Source organism: Schistocerca gregaria, chromosome 3 (assembly GCF_023897955.1).
Source record: "Schistocerca gregaria isolate iqSchGreg1 chromosome 3, iqSchGreg1.2, whole genome shotgun sequence".
Taxonomy (NCBI): domain Eukaryota; kingdom Metazoa; phylum Arthropoda; class Insecta; order Orthoptera; family Acrididae; genus Schistocerca; species Schistocerca gregaria.
The window spans coordinates 734,386,827-734,412,900 of record NC_064922.1 but is presented as its reverse complement, the minus strand read 5'-3'; the positions used below and the strand labels follow the sequence as shown (position 1 = coordinate 734,412,900).

General features: G+C 41.8%; 1 protein-coding gene across 4 annotated transcripts in view; it reads right to left on the bottom strand.

Annotated features, from left to right (window-relative positions):
* Nucleotides 1-26,074, bottom strand: part of LOC126353778 (spondin-1-like) — a 577,109-nt gene that overhangs the window by 166,559 nt on the left and 384,476 nt on the right. For all 4 annotated transcript variants that reach the window (XM_050002859.1, XM_050002861.1, XM_050002863.1 and 1 more), the window contains exons 11-12: nucleotides 16,923-17,184; nucleotides 1,484-1,648 (exon numbers count right to left, since the gene is read on the bottom strand). In XM_050002859.1, the coding sequence (XP_049858816.1) occupies nucleotides 1,484-1,648; nucleotides 16,923-17,184 (427 nt within the window). The remainder of the gene's footprint in view (nucleotides 1-1,483; nucleotides 1,649-16,922; nucleotides 17,185-26,074) is intronic.

Genomic DNA, 26,074 nt, shown 5'->3' with positions numbered 1-26,074 from the left:
TGCGTGGTTTGAAATCTGATGTATGACTGACTTGGTTGTTGTAGGTTTAAGTAAATTTAAAATCTAAGCTGACTGTTTTCTTTTTTAATGGTTATGTCTAAGATGTTTATCTGGTTGTAATGTTTTTTTTCCATTGTGAATCTTATCAGATAGTAACTTAATATTCATAAACATTGCACTATGTAACAATTTATGACATGTTTAGAAAAGCAGAAGTATAGGAGCTATGCATATCATAAGAGGAATGTTTATTTTAGTAAGAAATATTGTACAAACACTATATGACATCCATACAATATATATTGTACTACAGATGAATAAATAAATAAATCTGCATGCAACTTGTCAATTTTTGCTAGTGGTTCATCAGTTAATTAAGGGATAACATCCCTGTATCTGAGCCAAAAATTATGTTGCAATTCATTGTGATAACGTTTTCAAAAATGAGATCTTCTATATGGTTCATGAAAAGGTTTACTGGGGCACCTGACACTGGTGCCCCATCTTCTATAAACAGTATTCAGAATTAAGTTGAAAGCAGTTCTGGTCCATTATCAGTTTCAACAACTAGCATATTTCTTTGATGTTTCTTTCTGGAAGTTGTGTTTCTTCTATGATTTCATTTGTTTCTGCTACTGGTATGTTACAATACATATCTTCCATGTCAAAAGAGAGATGGGTAGTTGGGTCCAAGATTTTTAGATCATTTATGTGTGGTATTAACTATAAGGTGTTCCTTATAGTTCTGTCATCTTTTGTTTTATGGTTTTCAGATAGTAAAACTTACTAGACATCATATTTCATCTACTGGAAAGATTCTTTCTGTGTACTGAAAATAAGCTTGAATACAGATGGAATTTTAATCAAGGTGTCCCACAGGCAGGGAAAATCTGGAGTATCAGTTTGATAAAGTTCATCCAAAGTGTTCATGCTATAACACTTATCATGAGCCACTGTGTAAAAAGAAATTACCTCAGCTGAAGGGTGGTAGTGTGTGGCCAGGGTGACACAGTGTGTGCCACACATGTTACATCAGTGTATAGTTATGACAATTTTATGGTGGCAACACTGATTTTAATCATCTAAAATTTTCAGCCAATGTTATTGTTATCATATTTCTTTTTGAACTACAAAAAGTAAATAAACATTTCATAAATTTAATCTTTTAAGTTAGTGATTGATAACATAATAATGAAAAATTTAAAATCATCAAAAGATGTAATGGATGTGTACCTGTAAATGGAATTACTAGCTTAGATGGAAAAAAAAATGTATGTCTGAAAGTTATCAATTTGCCAACAGTTGTATTTACATTTATGGGGGCTCATTTGCTTGTTAGGTAAATCTTAAGAAGCTAACTGATGTTTCACGCAGCTTGAGATGAAGTTCTACTGATTTTCATATACAGTACTGTATTTATTTGCGTGTGAACTCTATAAGTAACACGGAAGGTATCAATAAAATGTTGTTTATTGTTACTTACCCATGTTAGACATACATACTTCTTCACATTCTTCTTTGGTTTCAAAATTATTCCTATTTCCTCGGCAGCCACCATATCTGAATTCTGTACATTCTTCTCCATCAAAAAACCAGCGAATATAAGTTCCTCGACAAGAGCCTGATCTTTTTGGACGCTGGCAGATTTCTGGGGACATTATAATGGTGTTGTACATGTAAACAAGTAATTAAGTATGTAGAAAAAGAGTTTACATCTCATTGACTGGATGTAGGTATTATCATTTTGGAAAAATCTCATAGCAGTCTAATGTGCAATAATACTTTTGAATCCATTTATGTAACAATTAGAACTTTGAAAGTCCAATATTTTTTTATATGCATGCTTAAAAGTACATGATCAAAATGTGGAATAATTCATAGCTATCTACGGAATGTTCAGCCAGCATCTGCTGAGGCTAAGGCTGTGGTCACAGTGGAACCAATTTTGGAGTCTGCCGGTGACTGACATCATTCAAAGACAGCCGATCATTTCAAATCAGTACACCACTACATGCATGGTCACAATGTAGCAGACCTCATAGTCCGAACATGAATATTTTGGATGACAACTTGTGAAAGTCAAATCAGTTTTTTTTTGTTGTAATAATGGCTGACATGACAGGAAACATGAATTGTGAGAAACTGATAAGTTTAGACAAAGGAAGAGTTTGTGGCATCCTGTGCACAAAATATAACATAACCAGGGTAGTGGGATACAGTTCAGAATCTATGGAATGAAATTGCAGGTTTATTGGAAACCAGAAGTGGGCAAAATCTTTATCAGAAATTTTAGATGTGGATTATAGACTGGAAAAATAATTTATTAAATGACAAGTATGGCTTATCTATTGCTTAAAGTTACTTAAGTGGACCTTTTCGGGTTGTGGTATGTGGACATTAGCTGTCTACAAATTGTTATTATGCTTACTGGCGTCGTTCTTATGGCAATAGGGTGGTGATTCTGTTACATAAAGTGGTTTGCAAATGTTGTATGTTTTAGGCGTTCAGAGTATCTTACACTAAACTTTATGTTTGTCTTTCACACGTATATTGAATGCCAGTCATTTAGGTTACTTGACATACGCCTTGTAACAAAACAGGCTGTATCGTGTCATGTGGAATACCCGATACGGCAAGTTTTGTAGTATGCGGTACACAGTAAAACAGATGTGAGTAGTGTATATCGACACTTATTTAACAAGATCACTTAGTGCAACAGTGTGAAATTGTTGAAACGAAAATATTAAAATGTGTCACAGACCAATTAATGTAAGTTCTTAATCAGGTAAAGTAAAGTACAGTTAGGATAAGTCATTATCACTTTGATATGAATTTCGGGATATTTTGAAGACGAAGAACAAGTTCTGGAATCAGTGTTAATAGTGTATAAATGATAGTAACCTTTTTCATTCAGTTATGTAATTATAATTCAACTAGTAAAATTCATTGTTTACCATTACACAAATTAACTGTACAAACCATTAATTTTGGAAAAGCTCAGCATTTATGTATCTTTGCAAGTCAGGACAACATATTCTTATGGAAATCACCACCTAAAAATCTGTAATTAAACTTGTAATTAATGTTTCCGGAACATTCTATAGAGAAATTCAGTGCAATGTCCACATATTATGAAAACTAGAGACTATTTGTTAAACCAGAGACATAACCTAATTCAGAAAGACAATCTGTATCATAAATAATGTTAGAATGATTCATTAAATCTTTGTAACACGACTTACAGATTTTGTGATGTTCATAACTATTCCCCATTTTAGCCTTCAAATGTTGTAAAAGTCATTTTGAACGTTTGAATTGTAATTTTAATGTTGTAGAAATATTACCAGCTCAAAATAGTTTACTGAAATTGCACGATTAATTAAATTAAGCAAAGATATTCGAGAATGTTCTGGACTTAATAATAAGAACTTAATTGTTAGCTGTACGTATGTTTCAAAATTGCACTTGTAAAAGATCGTTAATTTCAGAAATGTGCATTGTCATTGTACTCATTTTAATTTCTACTAGGACTCTATGATGTCAGTTTTCGCTGGATTAACTTGTGGTAATTGTAACATAAAACAACATAATAATGTCTAAGTACGTTATTGTTAAACGATCTATAAATACACCTTGCACAAAAGCCTTGGAGGTGTGTGGAGTGTGGTTGGAGTACTATCTGATGAGTTCCGATTCCTGGGAATTTGTGGCAGTCAGCTGTGGTTAATCTTTCTAACAAGGCGTTGGATGGACCCACAGTGGCGGTGTTGGAGAAAGGCTTAAATTTTTCGCCCACTCCCAAGAGTCTTCCTGTCACAGAGTTCATATGCTCTGTAGAACAAGCAATACACAGCCTACCTGAGGACCAAGCAGAAGAAATAAGGCAAGAAGTGTCCCACACATTACGTCGGGCTCGGCCACCGCGGGATAACATCTCTTCCGCAGAGAGAGCAGCCATTCGTTCCCTTAGGAATGATGATGAAGTAGTAGTTTTACCAGCTGACAAGGGGAATGCCACGGTTGTAATGACGCGGGATGATTACGTCCTAAAAATGGATTTATTACTCAACGACCCGGCATACAGAAAACTATCTAGTGACCCCACAGAAAGGATTAAACGCAAGACACTTTCACTGTTGAAAAAGAGTTCGTTGTCTGACGATTTATGTAAGAAACTTCATCCTGGTGCTGCCGTTCCGCCTAGGTTGTATGGTCTGCCTAAGGTTCATAAAGAAGGGGTTCCTCTACGCCCAATTGTTAGTAATTTGGGTGCACCCACTTATAACCTGGCGAAGTATTTATCATCTGTTCTCCGTCCATATGTTGGCAAGTGTGAACACCATATTTCCAATTCGGTGGATTTTATTAGTCGATTGAAATCTTTGAAGTTGAGTCCTTCAGATCTATTAGTGAGTTTTGATGTGGTATCTCTGTTTACGCAAGTTCCTCTAGAAGAGTCGCTTAATTTGATTAGTGAAAAACTGGATGAAGAGTTGGTGAAGCTTTGTCGTCATGTGCTGACATCCACATATTTTTTATTCAACGGCAACTTTTTTGAACAGAATGACGGAGTGGCTATGGGTAGTCCTTTATCACCTATAGTCGCCAATTTATTTATGGAGGACTTCGAGGATATGGCACTAAAGACTTCAGCTTTGCAACCAACGTGCTTCTGGAGGTACGTGGATGATACGTTTTTCGTTTGGCCACATGGACGTGACTCTCTTAATCGATTTTTGGACCATTTCAACTGTCTTCATCCCCGCATCAAATTTACCATGGAGGTCGAAAGTGATGGGATGCTTCCATTTTTAGACGTTATGGTTTACAAAAAACCAGATGGTACTTTGGGACACAGTGTTCACCGAAAGCCGACGCACACAGATCGGTATCTGCATTCTACAAGTTGTCATCCACCCTATCAACGCAGTGGCGTCCTCAGGACTTTGGTACGGAGAGCATATGCCATTTCCGACGCGGACAGCTTAACCCAAGAACTTGCGCATTTGATGGCTGTTTTTAAGGATAATGGATACTCCGAGAAGCAGATTCGTCGGGCTATGGAGTTTGGACCATCTCTGGAGGTGCATGAAGAGGAACATGGATCGGTGGCCTTTCTTCCCTATGCAGGAGGTATATCGTTTAAGATTGGACGAATTTTAAGGAATTTTAACATCAAAAGTGTGTTCCGACCGCCTTCTAAGATTAGGGCACTACTTGGCTCTGTAAAAGATGATCTGGGGCTTAGGAAACCCGGTGTATACAAAATTCCGTGTCAGTGTGGGAAAACTTACATTGGTCGTTCGATTCGCACAGTTCATGACAGGTGTGTGGAACACCGACGCCATACGAGGCTACAACAGCCGGAAAAATCGGCAGTAGCAGAACACTGTTTAAATGAGGGACACGGCATGAAATATGACGAAACGGTGGTAGTTGCCAACATTTCCAGTTTTTGGAATAGTGTTTATAAAGAGGCAATTGAAATTAGGTTGGCGGATAATTTAATCAATAGAGACAAGGGGTTTCCTCTTAGAAGGACGTGGAATCCGGTACTATCCCGCATCAAAATTGAACGTTCTTCAGTGCGACCATGAGTGCGATATATAGTTGCCGCAAAGTTCTACCAGGGGCGGCGCCCCTTCCCTGTCTTGGAGGGCAGCAACTGTGACGGTCGGCGCACGCGCCGTGTACTGCACGGTGGACTATATAGGACGTCGTTTTGCAGCCAGGCGTTAGTTCTCAGCGGGACTCATCAGCAAGCAGCATTCTCCTGAAGATGGCGACCAGTTGGATCGCCGAAATATCGAGTCAAGTTGATTTTAGGATCCGGCAGCAAACCCGAAGAGATTTTCACGTATTGACCATGTTAAATCATTTCTCCAGGTATCTTCTCATGATAGTAATACCTGATTAGAGTGCCAAGACTGTGGCCAAGGTTTTTGTAAAAGAAAGGATTCTAAAGTCTGGATCACCATTAAGCATAATCAGTGACCAAGGATCAAATTTCATGAATGAATTCCTAAAAAAGACTTGTAAGCCAACGCAATTAACGCAACGAAGAACTACAGCAGCACATCCAGAAGAAATGGTGCATTGAGCGAGTTCATAGAACAATCATTAAGATGGTTAGCCACTAAGTAAGTAGATATCATGTGTGGCTTGTGTATGTCATGAGTTCTTACAGTGCAAAAATGCACACATCAGTTGGCATCAGTCCATACGAAATTGTATGTGGAAGAAGGATGCATTCACTTTTGGACTTTGCACGATCAAGCACTGGAATCAACAATGAACATATGAAGGAATTAGAGCACAAGCTAAAGAAGGCATGGAAGGAAGTGAAATGGTGGAATGGTCGATCTTTTCACCAGCAAGCGAAACAACAGGATCGCCAAGAGGTTTCTCCACAGTACTGAGTCAGTGATATTGTCTACCTGTGCAACGAAGGGTTAAAAAAGAGTCAGGTCAAGAAGTTTAAAAAGTTTTGGAAAGGACTGTACCTGATCTTGGAGGTGTTGTCGCCAGTCACTCTTAAGCTCCAACTGTCTTTTGGTTTACCTGTCATTCATGCCAATACTGTAAAGCCATGACAACAGCAGTGGCCTCAATTGAGGATCAGATTAGTATTTAACGTCCCATCAACAACGAGGTCATTAGAGACGGGAGCACAAGCTCGGTTTAGGGAAGGATGGGGAAGGAAATCCGCCATGCCCTTTCACAGGAACCATCCTGGCATTTGCCTGAAGCGATTTAGGAAAATTACGGAAAACCTAAATCTGGATGGCCAGACGCGGATTTGAACCATCGCCCTACTGAATGCCAGTTATGTATGTAGCAACGTTCGAAAGTGATCAAGTGGAGAACAATGTAGTTGTATAGGAGAGCAGACAAGGGTGTGTTTTGTGAGCTGTGAACAGACTGTGGAGTGCCGTGATCGCAACATATGAATTTTACAGTGAAATGTTGCATCATCAGTTGTTAAAGGCCGCCCTTGCGTAAAAGCCCCTCTGACTGCATTTTAAGTGTTTAGTGAATATATATTGAAAAATAGAAATAAACTACCTCCTAAAATTATAAATCAACATGAGTGACTAAATATTTTAAATTTCACTGCAATACCTGTCTGCATTGTTTTTTATATTTTGTTTCAGCTTAAAAACTGAGTTTATGACAGGCGTGAGCTGGCACTGTATGATGAAAAACGTTGCCAAACACTGAGACCAGCCACATATCTGGGTCACTGAATTTTGCTGAGATATGTATATATTCGTGTCATAGCACATAGGGGCTCGATCAAAACTATTCAAACTTAAATATGCAGTGCCCAGTACCATTGTAATGGTGTCGGCTTTATAGTAAAAATAGCGAAGAAACTCAAGTGCAATGGCAGGTGCCACAGGAGTGTCCTCTAATGAAGTCCACCCCCTCTGCAAATACTGTCCCATCTGTGGCGTGCAGCCGCCTGCGTAAAGCTGAAACTAAATGTCCGCCCTCTGTCGGAATGCTCGCTCGCATCGCTAAAAACAAACGTCTAATGTTGCCAGACATGTCGTAATAAATAAAATGTTTTCTCTCAGAAGAAATTAAAGAGATCACCAGGTCCCAAGTCCTGTCCATTAGAGTGCTGTCATCATGATTTACAAGATTTTGTGGAAGACATTTTTTGACTGATTCTTTAATTATTGAATCCCAGAAGGATCTCCAGAAGGGTTTCCATAGCATATCCCCACGCTGACACCACTTCTATAAGGCGTTTATGAGGGTTGTATCCTCGGCTGAAGGTCTCCCTTGGTATTTGACAGCATTATTGTGGGCATTGGGTCCATGAGATACAGAAATATGTGAACTACAAGTTACGAGCCATCAGCTCTTTATATCAGTATAGACATTTATAAAACCGTGCTCGCTATGCCGACCCATCATAACTTTGTCTGACGTCCTACCACAAACAAATACGGCTTTGTCAATGTTCCACTGAGAGTAAAAAAAAAGACATAATTCCGCCATGCAGGCAGCCAACGACGCAAGGCAACTACTGTGTGTGTGAAGGCGCACCTCGGCCAGCGTGTACTGACACCACAGTCTGTCAGCATTGCTTGATAACACCATCTCACACTCGTATCCACACATGGCGCCTGTGTCCAGGCCTGTAACCCGTACAATCTAATACTTTCATTCTTTCACCTCAAATACCTGTACTACGAAATTTTTAATGCTGTGCAAGTGCACGAAAAGACACTGAAATATTGTCGATTTTCTTTATTAAAAGCAATACCCAATCTGAAATAATACTGCCCCCAGGAATGTTATTATTTCTTTCCTCAAATCCACTGGGTAAGAGTTTAGAGAGCAGTGAAGTGCACTAGATCTGATTATTTCTATACCCTTCTAGTACTGCATTAATTGTCATCATTTTTAGAATAACATGAGCTGCTGTGAAACCAAAAACCTACATTTCATATTTTATCCATGCATCATATAAGAGAAACAGGTGCTTTCACCATGTAAGTTAACCAATATAACCTCATAACCTCATTGGCTATACCTTTGCGCACCGAGGTTGCATATCCTGCCACTGTAGCATAATAAACCACACTCTGAACAATATGTTTTGGAGAGAGCATTAGTGCAGTGTATCACTGAAACTACATATTTTCGTAATACACGCTATAAATATGAAAAACATCAACGACAGCATGTTAGTTTCCAAGGTTATGTTCCCTTTTGACGCCAATCGCTGGTGAGGGAAGGAAAGCGGCGTCACAAAGTCAAAGCGTTTTTAACTTTCGTGGTATGGTGTTTTTTCGTCTATCTCATATGTTTAAAACTTGTCTGGTAATTCCAGTAACTGAGGACAGAGTGTACAGTACTCACGACGTTCTTTTTGAGACAGATGTAGCTTATTTACCTGCATTCGGCGTCTTTTTAGCAGCAAATGCAGCACTGCAGCACTCGTCTCCAAGCACAGAGGCATAGTGGTATCCATTCCGGCCTTGGACGTTAAAATCTAACCTATTTCATACACAGAATATGTTCTCACCTAACCTCCAGATCCAGTCAAAAACTGATGAATGAGATCGGATGCACAGTGACGAAGCTTTCGGTTGATGTTAATGGGCAACGTTTGGCGACGCCATTTGACAACCTTTGTCGATGCCACTGTGAACGCAGCCTAAGGCACATAACTCAGGGCTATGTACAGGACTCGCGAGTAGGATTTAGGAAATCTACATCATTCTGTTTCCAACATGCAATCACAATGTTGAACATGCGAAACCAAAAAGAGAGTGAAAACTAACAAAACTGTCACAAGTACGATATCTGAGTTTCACAGCACTCACATTAATCAATCTACATCTGACCGACATAAATCAAATGAACAACTTCCCATACTGAAACTTCTGACTCTCACAACAAAGAAGGTTTTCAAATGGTTCGTTTCAAGCTCCGACGGAAGCGAAACCACACAGACCCACTCTCAGCTCCGTAATAACCAAGGTTGACCATGATATCACATACAATGAAATGGAAGAGGAACTAAAGGTATAGGCAGTGCACATCATCTCCTGGTGTACATTATCTCACATTTCACTCAGAGACCTACGAATATTAGAAAAATTAGAGAAACAACTGACAGGCTACTTGCTCCCCATTTGAGAATGAACTGCGTGCTACACAACATGTAGCTATTCAATCCCCTTCCTTCTCAACCAACGCAATGTAGAAGACGCAACAATTTTCAACAATGTCCTAAAATTGCTAAAATGAACCCAAATGTGCGAAATGCAGTGGGCTCTATCTAGTTTTAATTGCATAGTAGACTCGAGAAAAAAGATCCCTAAATGCAGCAACTGCAATATTGATCTCCTTACTACTGACCCAAATTGCAGGAAAGACCGAGACAGACGTCCTCTGCCGACAAAACTGAAAAATAAATAAAACTGAGTGCATTGATGAACTTATTATGCCCTCAGATTCAGTTTAGTGGGAATGCAACCAAACAGAAAACTTTCTGCACATCTTCCACATAGTCCTTCTAACATTCTACAGGAAAGAAGGACACTACTTATTCTATGAGTCTTCAGGTTTTCAGCCGGATCATGGTGATTTCTTACCACATTATTTTGGTGAGCAACCGTCCAACCATCTTCAGCCGTATCTGCTCTGTCGATTATTCTGCCACAAAAATCTTGGCTCCAGTGAGAACCTTCTGGGATTCAATAATTAAAGAATCAGTGGAAAAATGTCTACCATAAAATCTTATAAATCTCTTTGATTTCTTCTGGGGGAAAACATTTTATTCATTATGACACGTCTGGCAACATTAGACGTTTGTTTTTAGCGACGCGAGAGAGCATATCGACAAAGGGCGGACATTTAGTTTCAGCTTTACGCAGGCGGCTGCGCGCCACAGATGCGACAGTATTTGCAGAGGGCGTGGATTTCGTTAGAGGACGCTCCTGTGGTGGCCGCCATTGCACATGCGTTTCTTTGCTATTTTTACTATAAAGTCGACACCGTTACAATGGTACTGGGCAGTGCATATTTAAGTTTGAATAGTTTGGATCGAGCCCCTATGTGTTATGGCACGAATATATACATATACTACGTTGGCACTCAAACGTAGTTGCCGCTGCCAACCGACCACGTGGTGAAGTGATACTGGGGCTGGACTTCAGTTAAGTAGTTTTAATTCGACATGGTACCACGGTACTATAGGTTTCAATTTTTAATGGTGACTGTGCCTTACTCTGGCATGTTATAGTAATTTTATACTTCTGAAGAAGGACAGATTATTCTAGCCGAAACCCGGGTAAGGACCAGAAAATTTTCGCAAACTGAGGCGGATTTTTCAATGTATTAGTCTATCACAGTTGCTGGCGGGGTTGCAATATGCTAAAAATTCTCAGACGCGAAACTGTTGAGCAACTGAGTGCCTAGATGAACCAAAGGGATACCAATAGTTTCTCGTCAACAACCGTTCAGCGAACGTTGCTGGATATGAGTCTCCAAACCAGGCACCTGATTCATGAACCGATGATGACTGCTGGTGATCGACAGCCAGGGCTGGAATCTGCACACCAATACTGAGTGGCGAGAGGCGGCGTTTTCACACGAATAATGTTTTATGCTTCATCAGACAGATGGCTATTGGATTGCATGGTGTGAAACGTTTGAAAGCAAACACCCTGGAACAATCGTCAGAAGGGTCCAGGCCAGAGGAAACAAAGTTATGGTCTGGGGAATGTTTTCGTGACATTCCCTGGGTGATCTCGTCATTCTAGAAGACACAATACACAATTCAAGTATGCATCTATTCTTGGAGATCTCACGCCAGACGAGTGTAACCCCAATGTTTGCATGGTAGAGTAATTATAGTGTACGCATACGTGGAGAAAGTGTCTGCGCAGCAATTGCCGGCATAGTGTAACTGAGGCGAAATAAGGGGAACCAGCCCGCATTCACCGAGGCAGATGGAAAACCGCCTAAAAAATCATCCACAGGCTGGCCGGCACACCGGGCCTCGACACTAATCTTCCGGGCGTACGTTAGACCGCACGGTTAACTGGGCGGGCTAACAACGCCACATGAAATTATAAATACAGCTGTGTTACTAGGAGTTAAATGGCAGTTTGCTGAGTTCCAAAAGGATCACTTTCAAACATAAGTTTATTTATAATTGCGTAGACTTCCGCGGCCAGAGTCAGTTGACATAAAAGTTTTCTGGGTATAGTACCACGTCATAATGTAAAGACTACTGCTGCTGGAGAAAACCCAACGTTTCGGCCACGATTGCAGCGGCCTTCTTCTGGGTCTAACTTTATTTGTATCTCCATGTTAATCTACACTCCTGGAAATTGAAATAAGAACACCGTGAATTCATTGTCCCAGGAAGGGGAAACTTTATTGACACATTCCTGGGGTCAGATACATCACATGATCACACTGACAGAACCACAGGCACATAGACACAGGCAACAGAGCATGCACAATGTCGGCACTAGTACAGTGTATATCCACCTTTCGCAGCAATGCAGGCTGCTATTCTCCCATGGAGACGATCGTAGAGATGCTGGATGTAGTCCTGTGGAACGGCTTGCCATGCCATTTCCACCTGGCGCCTCAGTTGGACCAGCGTTCGTGCTGGACGTGCAGACCGCGTGAGACGACGCTTCATCCAGTCCCAAACATGCTCAATGGGGGACAGATCCGGAGATCTTGCTGGCCAGGGTAGTTGACTTACACCTTCTAGAGCACGTTGGGTGGCACGGGACACATGCAGACGTGCATTGTCCTGTTGGAACAGCAAGTTCCCTTGCCGGTCTAGGAATGGTAGAACGATGAGTTCGATGATGGTTTGGATGTACCTTGCACTATTCAGTGTCCCCTCGACGATCACCAGAGGTGTACGGCCAGTGTAGGAGATCGCTCCCCACACCACGATGCCGGGTGTTGGCCCTGTGTGCCTCGGTCGTATGCAGTCCTGATTGTGGCGCTCACCTGCACGGCGCCAAACACGCATACGACCATCATTGGCACCAAGGCAGAAGCGACTCTCATCGCTGAAGACGACACGTCTCCATTCGTCCCTCCATTGACGCCTGTCGCGACACCACTGGAGGTGGGCTGCACGATGTTGGGGCGTGAGCGGAAGACGGCCTAACGGTGTGCGGGACCGTAGCCCAGCTTCATGGAGACGGTTGCGAATGGTCCTCGCCGATACCCCAGGAGCAACAGTGTCCGTAATTTGCTGGGAAGTGGCGGTGCGGTCCCCTACGGCACTGCGTAGGATCCTACGGTCTTGGCGTGCATCCGTGCGGTCCGGTCCCAGGTCGACGGGCACGTGCACCTTCCGCCGACCACTGGCGACAACATCGATGTACTGTGGAGACCTCACGCCCCACGTGTTGAGCAATTCGGCGGTACGTCCACCCGGCCTCCCGCATGCCCACTATACCCCCTCGCTCAAAGTCCGTCAAGTGCAGATACGGTTCACGTCCACGCTGTCACGGCATGCTACCAGTGTTAAAGACTGCGATGGAGCTCCGTATGCCACGGCAAAGTGGCTGACACTGACGGCGGCGGTGCACAAATGCTGCGCACCTAGCGCCATTCGACGGCCAACACCGCGGTTCCTGGTGTGTCCGCTGTGCCGTGCGTGTGATCATTGCTTGTACAGCCATCTCGCAGTGTCCGGAGCAAGTATGGTGGGTCTGACACACCGGTGTCAATGTGTTCTTTTTTCCATTTCCAGGAATGTATGTTATACAGCTTTTTTGTTGGAGTCGTTGAATTGTGGATATTCTGATAAATTTATTCTGTGCAGGTGTTTAAAACTGTAGCCATTGGAGCCAACAAACTTTGTCAATTATCTCAGTTTCTTTAGTCCAGTGGCTGCGCATTTCATAACACTGTCCACATTTTGTACAAACTATTTTAATGCACAACTTCGTCCTGAGCCTACTTCCTGGCAGCTTTCTTCATTACTCTTTTTGCCGATGATCGTTGATATTCACTCACAGCGCTTACCCGTCGCGACAGTAATGTCAACTGTCACAGTACTGGCAGTACACGTTTATTATGACCCGAAAGAAGCTGTTTCGTGGGTACTTTTATTTAATGTGTGCATGAATATCCCAAAATATATTACCAATATATGTAGTGTACAGACTGTGAAATATGGCACAAATCTGGGACGCAATATGGCCGCTCGGCACTCTCAGAGTACTCTTAGCTCTCCCTACAACGCCGGTAGAGCTTTTCTTGTCTGAGGGCTACGGCAAGCAGCTCTCGAGAGATGGGAGCTACAACCTACACAAGAGGTCTAATCTCTCTTAGATCCTATCCCACGCTGTCGGCGAGCTGAGTCTCGAGCTGTTTATACGACATGTATTATCCCCAAAAGTTCTTTGAGAGTGAAAAAAATTCACGTGTATACCTAGCTTAAGGGCGCCTGTCCTAAGTTATCATCGCACAGTATCTTCACGAAAGTGATTTTGACCAAAGGAGACTCTTTTGTGAGAGAATGCGTGATGTGCTTGCTACTGTTAAAGTTTTATCAATGATGAGCGATAACACTCACCTGGATGGTTTTGTAAATAAACAAAATTGTTGATTTTGGGCAGCAGGTAACACAAAGTTGCATTATAAACCATTGTACAATCCTAAAGTGACCTTGTCGCGTGGAGTTTCCAAAATGGGGATCGTTGGACCTTTTATTTTTTATTTTGAAGGCCTCGTTAGAGTAGCAGTAAATTTCGAACGTTATGTTTCAATGCAATGCAATTCTTTGCGGCCACAACTTGTGGTTTTGGAGATCGCCATGGCAGAAATATGGTTCCAACGCGACGGTTCACAGGTTCACAGGGTACTCTGGCGAAAGCTCCACAAAATTTTGAAGAAAGACTTTTAATGTGTGTGCACAGAGGACACCATCTTTTCGAAGTTACCTCTAAAAAATAATTACAGTTCTTACGTTGGGTGTGTGTATTGTTTGTTGAACTGGGGATCTAGAAACGACAGAGAGACTTCGTCCCGCCATAGCTCTCAGTGGTTCACAACCCCACAACAGGCCACAGCAGTCCACGCACCTCACTGTCGCCCCACACCGAACCCAGGGTTATTGTGCCGTTTGGCCCCCAGAGGTTTACGCGTCTGTGGAGACATTGTTTGCATAGCAATCGCTGACATAGTGTAACTGAAGCGGAATAGAGGGACCCACCAACTCGCATTCGCCGAGGCAGATGGAAAACCGGCTTAAAAACCATCCACAGGCTGGCCAGCACACAGGATCTCGACACTAGTCTGCCGGACGGATTCGTGCCGGGGACCGGTACGCCATCACACTCGGGAAGCAGCGCGTTAGACCGCGCGGCTAGCCGGGTGGTCTACGTTGGGTAACTTACAGGTCACATTGTTTTAAACACATTTTATATGTGATTAAAATAAATCTAATCATCGTAGTTTGAAATTCGTACTTCTTTTTGCACCACACTGCATTACGAATACTGTCGACTCCACCCGAGATGGATACGAATTGCACGCGGGGAAAGAAACTATTGCGAGTGACAAAATTTAGACTGCCTGACGGGAAAAGGAAAGCACTCGGGAGACTTGGTCGATTGGTCGGATGTTAATACAATTCCTGTACGTACACACTATCGGCTGGTAAGTGAACGATTACAGCTTCAATCTTGGTGACAGGTAGAAATGCCAGCAGAGTGCATTAACTGAAATTTTTGGTCGCAGATAAAATAATTGTTAAATTGAAACCCACGTCTGCGCAACCACAAGCCCAAAAACCCAGCTCCCCCTGAATTCCAAGCTACCGGTTAATACTCTATGCATAACGCGTTGTTGCTGTAAGGCCAAAGAAGCGGGCACTATAATGTGTCTCTACACAGCATATGTTAAGAATACCAAACTTTAATAAACAGCTAACTTTAATTCTTAAATATCGGATGGTGATAACTGAAGTGTAACTATTCACAGAGGTCCATTGTGGGCTGTAATTATCGTTTGGCAGCGAAACTTGGTAAATATTCTAATACGTTAATGTGGAACCGATTACGGTAGGAAAAAAATTAGTTCAGTTTTGGTCACCATGAGGTACTCTGGTGCTTTGAATACAAGAAAGACCTTCAGAAATTTTTCCATATGTAATGGATTAGAAACTGGACGTGGGCAGAAAAGGTCAACCAAGTGAGAAAAGCATAATGTTGATTTTATTATTAGACGCCGCTTACACAATTTTCTTCAGTATGGGCACCGAAGATGTCGACGAGATGCTGCATTCGTAAAACGACGTGGTCATGAGTTGCTCGCAGCAGTTCAGGTGGACTCTGAGCAACGTGATCCTCTATAGTGGGCTGCAGATCAGGTAGAGACCGAACGTGTCCCTGGTAAACGTGTAAAAGCGTCCTTTTAGATATCCCCAGAGCCAAAAGTCACATGAATGTCGATGAGGCAACCTTGCAGGCCATGCAACTGGAAAACCTAGGAGATAACACGTTCGTGGCAGATCTTCCCACTGGGTGAGCGACATAAGGCATTGCCTCTTCTTGCATGAAAACTGTGGCTTCGACACAGCCTCCAAAGCAGCCATATCGCCGTACCAGGAGGTCCTGATAACGTGTAGACGTCTAGGTACACCTAACAGACCCTCTGGGTGTATCGTTTTGAAGGAATAACCGACAGAGAAAAAAGGTGCTTGTGAATCTACACCAGATAGTCACATACGGTGAGTGCAGTGGCTCTCGCATCTCGTGGTCGTGCGGTAGCGTTCTCGCTTCTCACGCCCGGGTTCCCAGGTTCGATTCCCGGCAGGGTCAGGGATTTTCTCTGCCTCGTGATGGCTGGGTGTTGTGTGATGTCCTTAGGTTAGTTAGGTTTAAGTAGTTCTAAGTTCTAGGGGGCTGATGACCGTAGATGTTAAGTCCCATAGTGCTCAGAGCCATTTGAGCAGTGGCTCTCGGCGCACAAGAGTACCCCAAATTCGGCACATTCACTGCACCCAGTAGAGTAAAATGCACTCTGATAGATGCTGTTCACATAAAACAGTGTCAATAACAGCGCACGGCCTCTCTTCTCGATAGTCATTCTGTTCACTCATCTTATGCCTTGTCAAACGGTAGCGTCTGTGTCATAGTATTAGATGGTGTACAGCGCCAGTTTTGCACCTGGTGGGCACAAATGGAACTAACGTTTTCCAGCGTAAAGCCATTAGCATATCTACCAAGTTTCGTTGCTATACGATAGTTACAGCCAACACGGGATCTCCATGAGCACCTGCACTTTAATTATAACCACGCGGCATCTGAAACACATTTAGTGGTCATGAGTGCAGGCGTCTAAGAGGCACTCCACTAAAGCTAATAGCCAGAGCAAAGTTACTTAGAAAACTCAGCTTTTTGAGTTACCTTTTGCTTCCTTGGCTGATATCACGCAGCTCGGAATGTCGCCCTGGCACTCGACTTCCTGCTCAAGGCGCACGTGCGAGCAGTCACGCGTGGTGTCCACGGGGCTGTCGGAGAGGACGGCCACCATGAGGCGCGTGTCCTCGTCCCGGGAGGTGAGCAGCCTGGTGCGCGTCCTGGTGCCGTTGCCGCACGTGGCGCTGCACTGGCTCCACTCGGACCACTGCGTTGTTCTGCAGTTGGGATCTTCGTCTTCAGAAGGGTTCTGCAGAAAGACGTCGTAACTCACACACTATTCGACTGGAGTAACTAAAAAATATTCACTTACCTATTCCGTAATACAAGCTATTACCTACATTTACAGCATAATTCCTGTAATATCCTTCCTTCATACCTTGGTGATGGTTTAACTATCAAATTTTTGTAGATAAAATCGCCACAGAATCGTTAAAACGTTGGGACTATGGCTGTTAGGGAAAACAAGCGTGACCAATGTCGCAGCCTGGGATCGATTTGCCTCTGCTGCATGACAGCTGAGAGCTGTACGTGTCTAGAGCTACACTACACAATCACTCCCTTCAGAATGTTGTGTGAAAACATACACTACTGGCTATTAATATTGCTACACCAGAATATGACGTGCTATAGACGTGAAATTTAACCGACAGGAAGGAGATGCTGTGACATGCAAATGATTAGCTTTTCAGAGCATTCACACAAGGCTGGTGCCGGTGGCGACACCTACAACGTGCTGACGTGAGGAAAGTTTCCAACCGATTTCTCATGCACAAACAGCAGTTGAACGGCGTTGCCTGGTGAAACGTTATTGTGATGCTTCGTGAAAGGAGAGGAAATGCGTAACATCACGTTTCCGACTTTGATAAAGGTCGGATTGTAGCCTATCGCGACTTCGGTTTATCGTATCGCGACATTGCTGCTCGCGTTGGTCGAGATCCAACGACTGTTTGCAGAATATGGGATCGGTGGGTTCAGGAGGGTAATACGGAACGCCGCGCTGGATCCCAACGGCCTCGTATCACTAGCAGTCGAGATGACAGGTACCTTATCCGCATGGCTGTAACGGATCGTGTAGCCACGTCTCGATCCCTGAGTCAACAGATCGGGACGTTTGCAAGACAACAATCATCTGCACGAACAGTTCGACGACGTTTGCAGCAGCATGGACTATCAGCTCGGAGACCATGGCTGCAGTTACCCTTCACGCTGCATCACAGACAGGAGCGTCTTCGATGGTGTACTCAACGACGAACCTGGGTGCACGACTGGCAAAACGTCATTTTTTCGGATGAATTCATGTTCTGTTTACAGCGTCATGATGGTCGCATTCGTGTTTGGTGATATCGCGGTGAACGCACATTGGAAGCGTGTATTCGTCATTGCCATACTGGCGTATCACCCGGCGTGATGGTATGGGGTGCCACTGATTACACGTCTCGGTCACCTCTTGTTCGCACTGACGGCACTGTGAAAAGTGGACGTTACATTTGAGATGTGTTACGACCCGTGGCTCTACCCTTAATTCGATCCCTGCGAAACCCTACATTTCAGCAGGATAATGCACGACCGCATGTTGCAGGTCCTGTACGGGCCTTTCTGGATACAGAAAATGTTCGACTGCTGCCCTGGCCAGCACATTCTCCACATCTCTCATCAACTGAAAACGTCTGGTCAGTGGTGGCCGAGCAACTAGCTGTTACAATAAGCCAGTCACTCCTCTTGATGAACTGTGGTATCGTGTTGAAGCTGCATGGGCTGCTGTACCTGTACACGCCATCCAAGCTCTGTTTGACTCAATGCCCAAGGGTATCAAGGCCGTTATTACGGCCCGAGGTGGTTGTTCTGGGAACTGATTTCTCAGGATCTATGCACCCAAATTGAGTGAAAATGTAATCACATGTCAGTTCTAGTATAATATATTTGTCCAATGAATACCCATTTATCATCTGCATTTCTTCTTGGTGTAGCAATTTTAATGGCCAGTAGTGTAATATTTTACAAATATGTAGTTTTATAGATACTATTTTAAGCTTCAAAAATATTAAAAAATCATGAGTTTTGGTTTACTAGCTTGTTTTTGATTAATAATTTATTTAAGTATTTGAGGACACGGCAAATACGAGATATGAAACTGAAGTTTTGATACTACAAGTCTTTTTAATAAAAACGCAAGCCTTAAAAGATCTTTTTAGAAATATTCAGTATTTTAAATCTATACTTTATCCTATTTAGTCGCGATCGTTATTTGTTACTTAATTGTTGGAATTATATTTAATCTTTTCGAAGATGTTCCATATTTCGTACATTCTCATCTTTTGTTACTAAAATGTTAGTAAAGTAAATGCCAGGTTTATTAACACAAACAAATCGATGTATTAAACTTTCGAGTGCATTTATTCTCTTGAACCTTCAAAAAGCAACGAGCAGGAGCCTGTAAAATGAAAACCGCTGAAGGGTTGCAGTTACATTGCCCACGAAAGAAGGTGTGGTCCCTATAAGGAAGCAAAGCCCCAAACTCGCCACTAGAGGGACGCGACTGCACAGCCACGCGACAGAGCGAGCACGTATACCCGTCGATCGTCCACTGCAACGAGTCGTGCTGAAAACAGAGGAATGGAGGGTTCAAAAGAAGAGTAAAGGGGTGTAGTGCGTTTCCTGACAGCGTAAGGAGTGCGGAGAAGGGAAACTCATCAAAGAATGGCGCAAGTGTTCGACAAGCACTTCATGTCCGTTGTGAGGGTCAAGGTGTGGCACACGCTTAGCCTTCCTAAAACTAACTGCACAGCTCACTGACGCTAGGGTAGCGTTCCCGTTTTAAAACCGCCATTTGCAGTGCAACGCTGTGTTTGCACTTAGTAAATAATGTCAAATGTCTGACAAAACGTTGCACCCACGATGACTTTACAGGTTCACATAACGTTCGTAAGGACACTGTATGCATATTGTTACAAAAAAGTGTGAAAATGAAGTGGCTGGTTCAAGTTATATTGCAGATTACAATTATTCATGGTCAAGATAGTTAAAGAAAAATGGGATAAAATTGCGGAACGGAAGGGACATAAAATTATGCCGTACAAAAGTAAATTAACACTGGAAAATAAGTGCAAAAGACGGACGCAGAATATGTGACAGGAAACATTAAACAGCAACATAAAATGAAAATCTAAGCGAATGATAAAGCAATCTCACTATCTGTTACTTCGTAAGTTTCATACAACTATCTTGAATCGATTACTTGGCGCATTTCTGCTCCTACTTGTAAGAAACGAACACTTCATTCTTGAATAGAAATTTACTACTTCTCGTCTTTTGGTGGAGCGCTAATACAGAAAACTACATTCTTGAATAGAAATTTACTACTTCCCGTTTTTTGGTGGAGCCCTAATACAGAAAACTACACTCTTGAATAGAAATTTTCTACTTCCGTCTTTTGATGGAGATCTAATACAGAAAACTACATTCTTGAATAGAAATTTTCTACCTCCGTCTTTTGATGGAGACCTAATACAGAAAATCTTAATCACAAGTCATTTGGTGTACAAGTGTGCAGTACATATCACTATAGAAATTCTGAAACTAAAGACACAATCAGTAGAAAACAAACAACACCAAAGTAACAAATCCGAAGACACTCTTCCACATCATCGACACAACAAGGAACGTGGCTATCCCTAGTTACCACACATCCCTGTGACAGGGCGTACTGTCCCTGATGTGGTTCAAGAACTAAGGTGGCCGTCGATTCCATTTCTAAGAAAGAACTTTTCCAAGGTTTGTAATAGTACATATTTGTGGTGCAGTTTGTCTACACCTTGTATCAATCTGCTGAGCAAAAATTCTTTAAAAATTTAATAAATAATTATAATGTCTATGACGATTAATTTTCAATCAGCTCGTAATGTCGAAAGATGGCTGAGGTGTTAGATCGGATAAAATTTGGTTACAGATCACAATATACGACGAATTTCATGACTTAAAAACATATGTCAAATATATACTGCTAACCATAGAGTGTGGTTCTCAATGTACTCTCATCTCAGCACGCCATTCTTAAGTAAATATCGTGGTTACTTGTACACACCCCAGCTGTTTTCCGCCAGAATTTGCATTTTCTTCCCAGAAATGTTTTGTACTGCACCTCACAGCAATGTGCGACATGGAAACACCATTAACGCAAAAGGTTTAGCATCGCACATATACAGAGGGTTTATCACACTGATGCGACTTTTTTCTGAACTATCAAGAGTGCCAGCAGGCACAAATAGCATGGAAACTTATGACTGTAAATCCCATCTAACGTCGATTTCATTCTGCCGGTTGACACGACTTTACTTGGCTATTGCTTACGCGCAGAAAATTAAAAGCTGCATCATAAATGGATTCAGTATGTCTGGACGACTCAGTTTACATGTCCAAGGAAGCATACATCCTTCAGCAGGACAGTGCCTCATGACGTATTGTTGAACTGAAATCCATTTCCTGTTTGGTGCTTGCTTTACATTTATAAGTAAGATAGATGTGAAAGGGGCGCCAGAATTACAGGAAACCAAACAAGTTCTCTGTACTCCTAGTTTAACATGGCTTTCGCGTAGAAGCGGCAGTGTCCAAGAAACCGTAAACGTATTACAAATCACGAGAAAGTTCAGTTTGTCCTCCAGTTTCACAAGACACTGCCTCCAGTATCAACTAAACGGCAGTTCCAGGGAAGATTCAGCTCGATCTTAAGAGCATTAATTTGTATTTTGTGTAGATCAAAGGTACAGGATCTGTTACTGATTAACCAAGAACTGGCTAGTAGCAATGAACTACAGAAACAGTTGAAGCAGTGAAATTGTTAAACGAGATCTGTTGCTATGGTTCCACGTTAACTTCAAGTTCCAAAAAATGTGCTGTAGGCCCTACATTATAGCTTACACGGACATTTGCAGTTTCGAGCTTTTCATCTGAAAATTATATGGCTCTGTAGTCGAAATGTAAAGAAGTATTGCGTGACAATAACGACCGTTCAAACTCATTGCACTCCCTGATGAGGTGTGAGCTGTCGTAGTGTACACGTTTGTGGTGCAAAGTCCCGTTTAGAACTAATTATTTATAGTCACACTAACTGTAACCCGCGCCCGCGCTCCCATATCAGTAGCATTATTATGATGAGTGACGATACGTAAGCTACTGAACGTGCAATAAAGCCAGCTGCCCTCATCTATCTACCTGTTATCCGCGGCTGTGCTCGCATAACGTAATCAAATGCAGTCTCAATAAAAGCTCCCACTTTCTACATGTAAATCTATGACGCCTTGTAAGGTAACGGGGGATAATAAGATCTTCCAAGTAGTTCGTAATTTAAATTTAAAGCACAGCAGCAGAAATAATATGTTGGGCTAGTGACTAAAATCAAAAGGTTTCATAGTAGAATTAAGTTATAAAGATGTTTAGAACAACTCCAAGGTAAGTCGTTATTTTATTATGAGGACACAATTCAGTTTCGATCTCTGTAGTGCCAGACAAGTACTTGTATATTTCATATTTCGTACAAAGATTAATGAAGGGAGAGGAGCGAAGATGTGCCAAAACATGGAGTTATTCCTAATTATGTAATCTGATAGCATGTTATAAATTAATTCTGATTTTAATTTTCCGTGCTTAAGAATAAAGTTATGTATTAAATGCAGAGTGAAAATAGTATAACGCATAATGGACATAAAAATGCTTGTTTTGTGTTTTGATGTGCGTTGTAGTTCCGTTGCATAGTGTTTTTTTATTACAACGAATTAAAAATTGTGGTGATAAATGTGCGTAAAATTATAGAATGTGTTTAGGTTTAAGTATTTAAATCTTATAAAAACTGTAAACGAATTGTGGCCATGTTTAGGAATTATTTTGATTAATGTAGTGTGACGTGACCCGACTCAGGACTGGGGATATGAGCGGGAAAATGAGGTCTTTGTCCGTTGTCCGTTGTGGTGGTTAAGTTCGGAGCGGCAAAGTGCCGCGAGTGTAAGCACGGACGCGTGTATGCGAATAAACTGTGAAGGACCAACGTGAAATTGTCTAGCTGCGAGACAATAAGCCATGTGTACGAATTGCACCGATTATTAACTATCCATATCGGATTTATTGTGAACTTTTACATGCATGACCACAAAGTTAGAAGTGTTTTTTCAAATAAATAAGTTTCAATCTGAACTTGTATAGTGTACTTCATTTTGCGCAAAGTTGCGGTATAGACAATTGTGTATTCAATTCACTGCTGTTCAAAGGCTAGCCAATATGACTCAGATTTGGGGGCGCAAATGCAACCGTTGACTACCAACCCCCTTTGCAGATGAGCCACGTGAAAAATAGGTAGTGATCGAGCCCGAGTACAGCTGCAGCCTCACTGTTAGCCATACAGCATTAAAATGACGCCGTCGTTGTGAGCCTTCCAACAACTCCGAAGCTATAAGAGACATGTGACGCACAGTGGCTAAAATACGACGCGTTTGTGACTGACATTAGTATGAAATTATGGATTAAACAAGTTGAGGATTTATAAGCTTTGTAGTCATTAAGATGAACCGTTTTATGCAGAAAATATCGTACAATGAAAGCATTTTCAGAAATATGCTCAAGTTCAAAAGTACAAGAGTTAATAGCTTTTTCAAAGAGTAATTATTATTATTTAGTATTTCTAGTTCTGTTCTTCAAATCAGTAAATATCTTGTATTACACACCTTCCTCACCGTTCAAGCTATCACAATACCAAATTTCATCAAAATCGATCCAGTGGCTTAGTCGTTAAAGCGTAACAGACAGAGTTATTTCACATTTATAATATTAGTGTTGGTTACACGAATCATGTTTACAATATCTCGTTGTAGTGTGGGACAAAAATTACTCACTTCCTCAGTGAAAATAAGTCCAGATGCAGAACATTTAAAGGAGAAGTTTTTCAATTTAATTTATGAAATAGTTAGTGTGCCTGCGAGGAAATGAAACCTCTCTCTCTCTCTCTCTCTCTCTCTCTCTCTCTCTCTCTCTCTCACACACACACACACACACACACACACATATATATATATATATATATATATATATATATATATATATATATAGAGAGAGAGAGAGAGAGAGAGAGAGAGAGCGCTTGCATCCTTCTGTGTCAGTCTTGTCATTTCGTGAAAATGAATTTTTATTCCTAGTTACGTGCAAGAGCACAACGGAGCCAGTTGATAGGTGAACATTTGATGTGAACCTTACTACGACATTATTGTCAGGCCATTCTTTTTCTCTAGTATCCCCAATGTACAGTGCATATTATAAAAGTCTTCTGTTTATTAATTGCTTGGACATTAGGCAAATGTATTTTTCAACACAGAGGACATCGTCTGCTTTGAGCTTGGCAATCCGTCCCTACCTTGACATAATTCCCTTAAACGATCGATTGGTCGTTGTGGTCGGATATCTCTGGGTCTGCGCCTTCCTGAAATATTTTTCTATGATGCTACATCAAGGACAATATGAACAGAATTCCTGTGACTGAAACTCCGAAGACGAGGTCATCCACAGCCATTGGACAACACGTTGTGACCCCTTGCTTTTTTTTTTTTTTTTTTGGTCATCAGTTTACTGACTGGTTTGATGCGGACCGCCACGAATTCCTTTCATGTGCTAACCTCTTCATCTCAGAGTAGCACTTGCAACCTACGTCCTCAATTATTTGCTTGAAGTATTCCAATCTCTGTCTTCCTCTACAGTTTTTGCCCTCTACAGCTCCCTCTAGTACCATGGAAGTCATTCCCTCATGTCTTAGCAGATGTCCTATCATCCTGTCCCTTCTCTTTATCAGTGTTTTCCACATATTCCTTTCCTCTCCGATTCTGCGTATAACCTCCTCATTCCTTACCTTATCAGTCCACCTAATTTTCAACATTCGTCTATAGCACCACATCTCAAATGCTTCGATTCTCTTCTGTTCCGGTTTTTTTGCCATAGCGAGTCTGCTTTTGATGTCCTCCTTGCTCCGTCTGTCATTAGTTATTTTACTGCCTAGGTAGCAGAATTGCTTAACTTCATTGACTTCGTGACCATCAATCCTGATGTTAAGTTTCTCGCTGTTCTCATTTCTACTACTTCTCATTACCTTCGTCTTTCTCCGATTTACTCTCAAACCATACTGTGTACTCATTAGACTGTTCATTCCGTTCAGCAGATCATTTAATTCTTCTTCACTTTCACTCAGGATAGCAATGTCATCAGCGAATCGTATCATTGATATCCTTTCACCTTGTATTTTAATTCCACTCCTGAACCTTTCTTTTATTTCCATCATTGCTTCCTCGATGTACAGATTGAAGAGTAGGGGCGAAAGGCTACAGCCTTGTCTTACACCCTTCTTAATATGAGCACAACGTTCTTGATCGTCCACTCTTATTATTCCCTCTTGGTTGTTGTACATATTGTATATGACCCGTCTCTCCCTATAGCTTACCCCTAGTTTTTTCAGAATCTCGAACAGCTTGCACCTTTTTATATTGTCGAACGCTTTTTCCAGGTCGACAAATCCTATGAACGTGTCTTGATTTTTCTTTAGCCTTGCTTCCATTATTAGCCGTAACGTCAGAATTGCCTCTCTCGTGCCTTTACTTTTCCTAAAGCCAAACTGATCGTCACCTAGCGCATTATCATTTTTTTTCCATTCTTCTGTATATTATTCTTGTAAGCAGCTTCGATGCATGAGCTGTTAAGCTGATTGTGCGATAATTCTCGCACTTGTCAGCTCTTGCCGTCTTCGGAATTGTGTGGATGATGCTTTTCCGAAAGTCAGATGGTATGTCGCCAGACTCATATATTCTACACACCAACGTGAATAGTCGTTTTGTTGCCACTTGCTATAAGGCTGTTAATCGATTTGACATAAGTAACTACGAATACTTTGAGTTTTATTGTTCTTGATCAGAATTCTGATACCAGCTTGCATATTTTCTATACACTGCCGGAAAAAATAGTACATCTGGAAGATACGTCGATTTTGGTGCGATGATACAAGACTCCGGGGGATAGTAAATGTACTGATAATGGCTTCAGCATCGTCCGCCATCAAATAGCATATTTGCATGGCTACCAGAGAGCCATCTGTGTCTACCCTTTAACAGAAAATG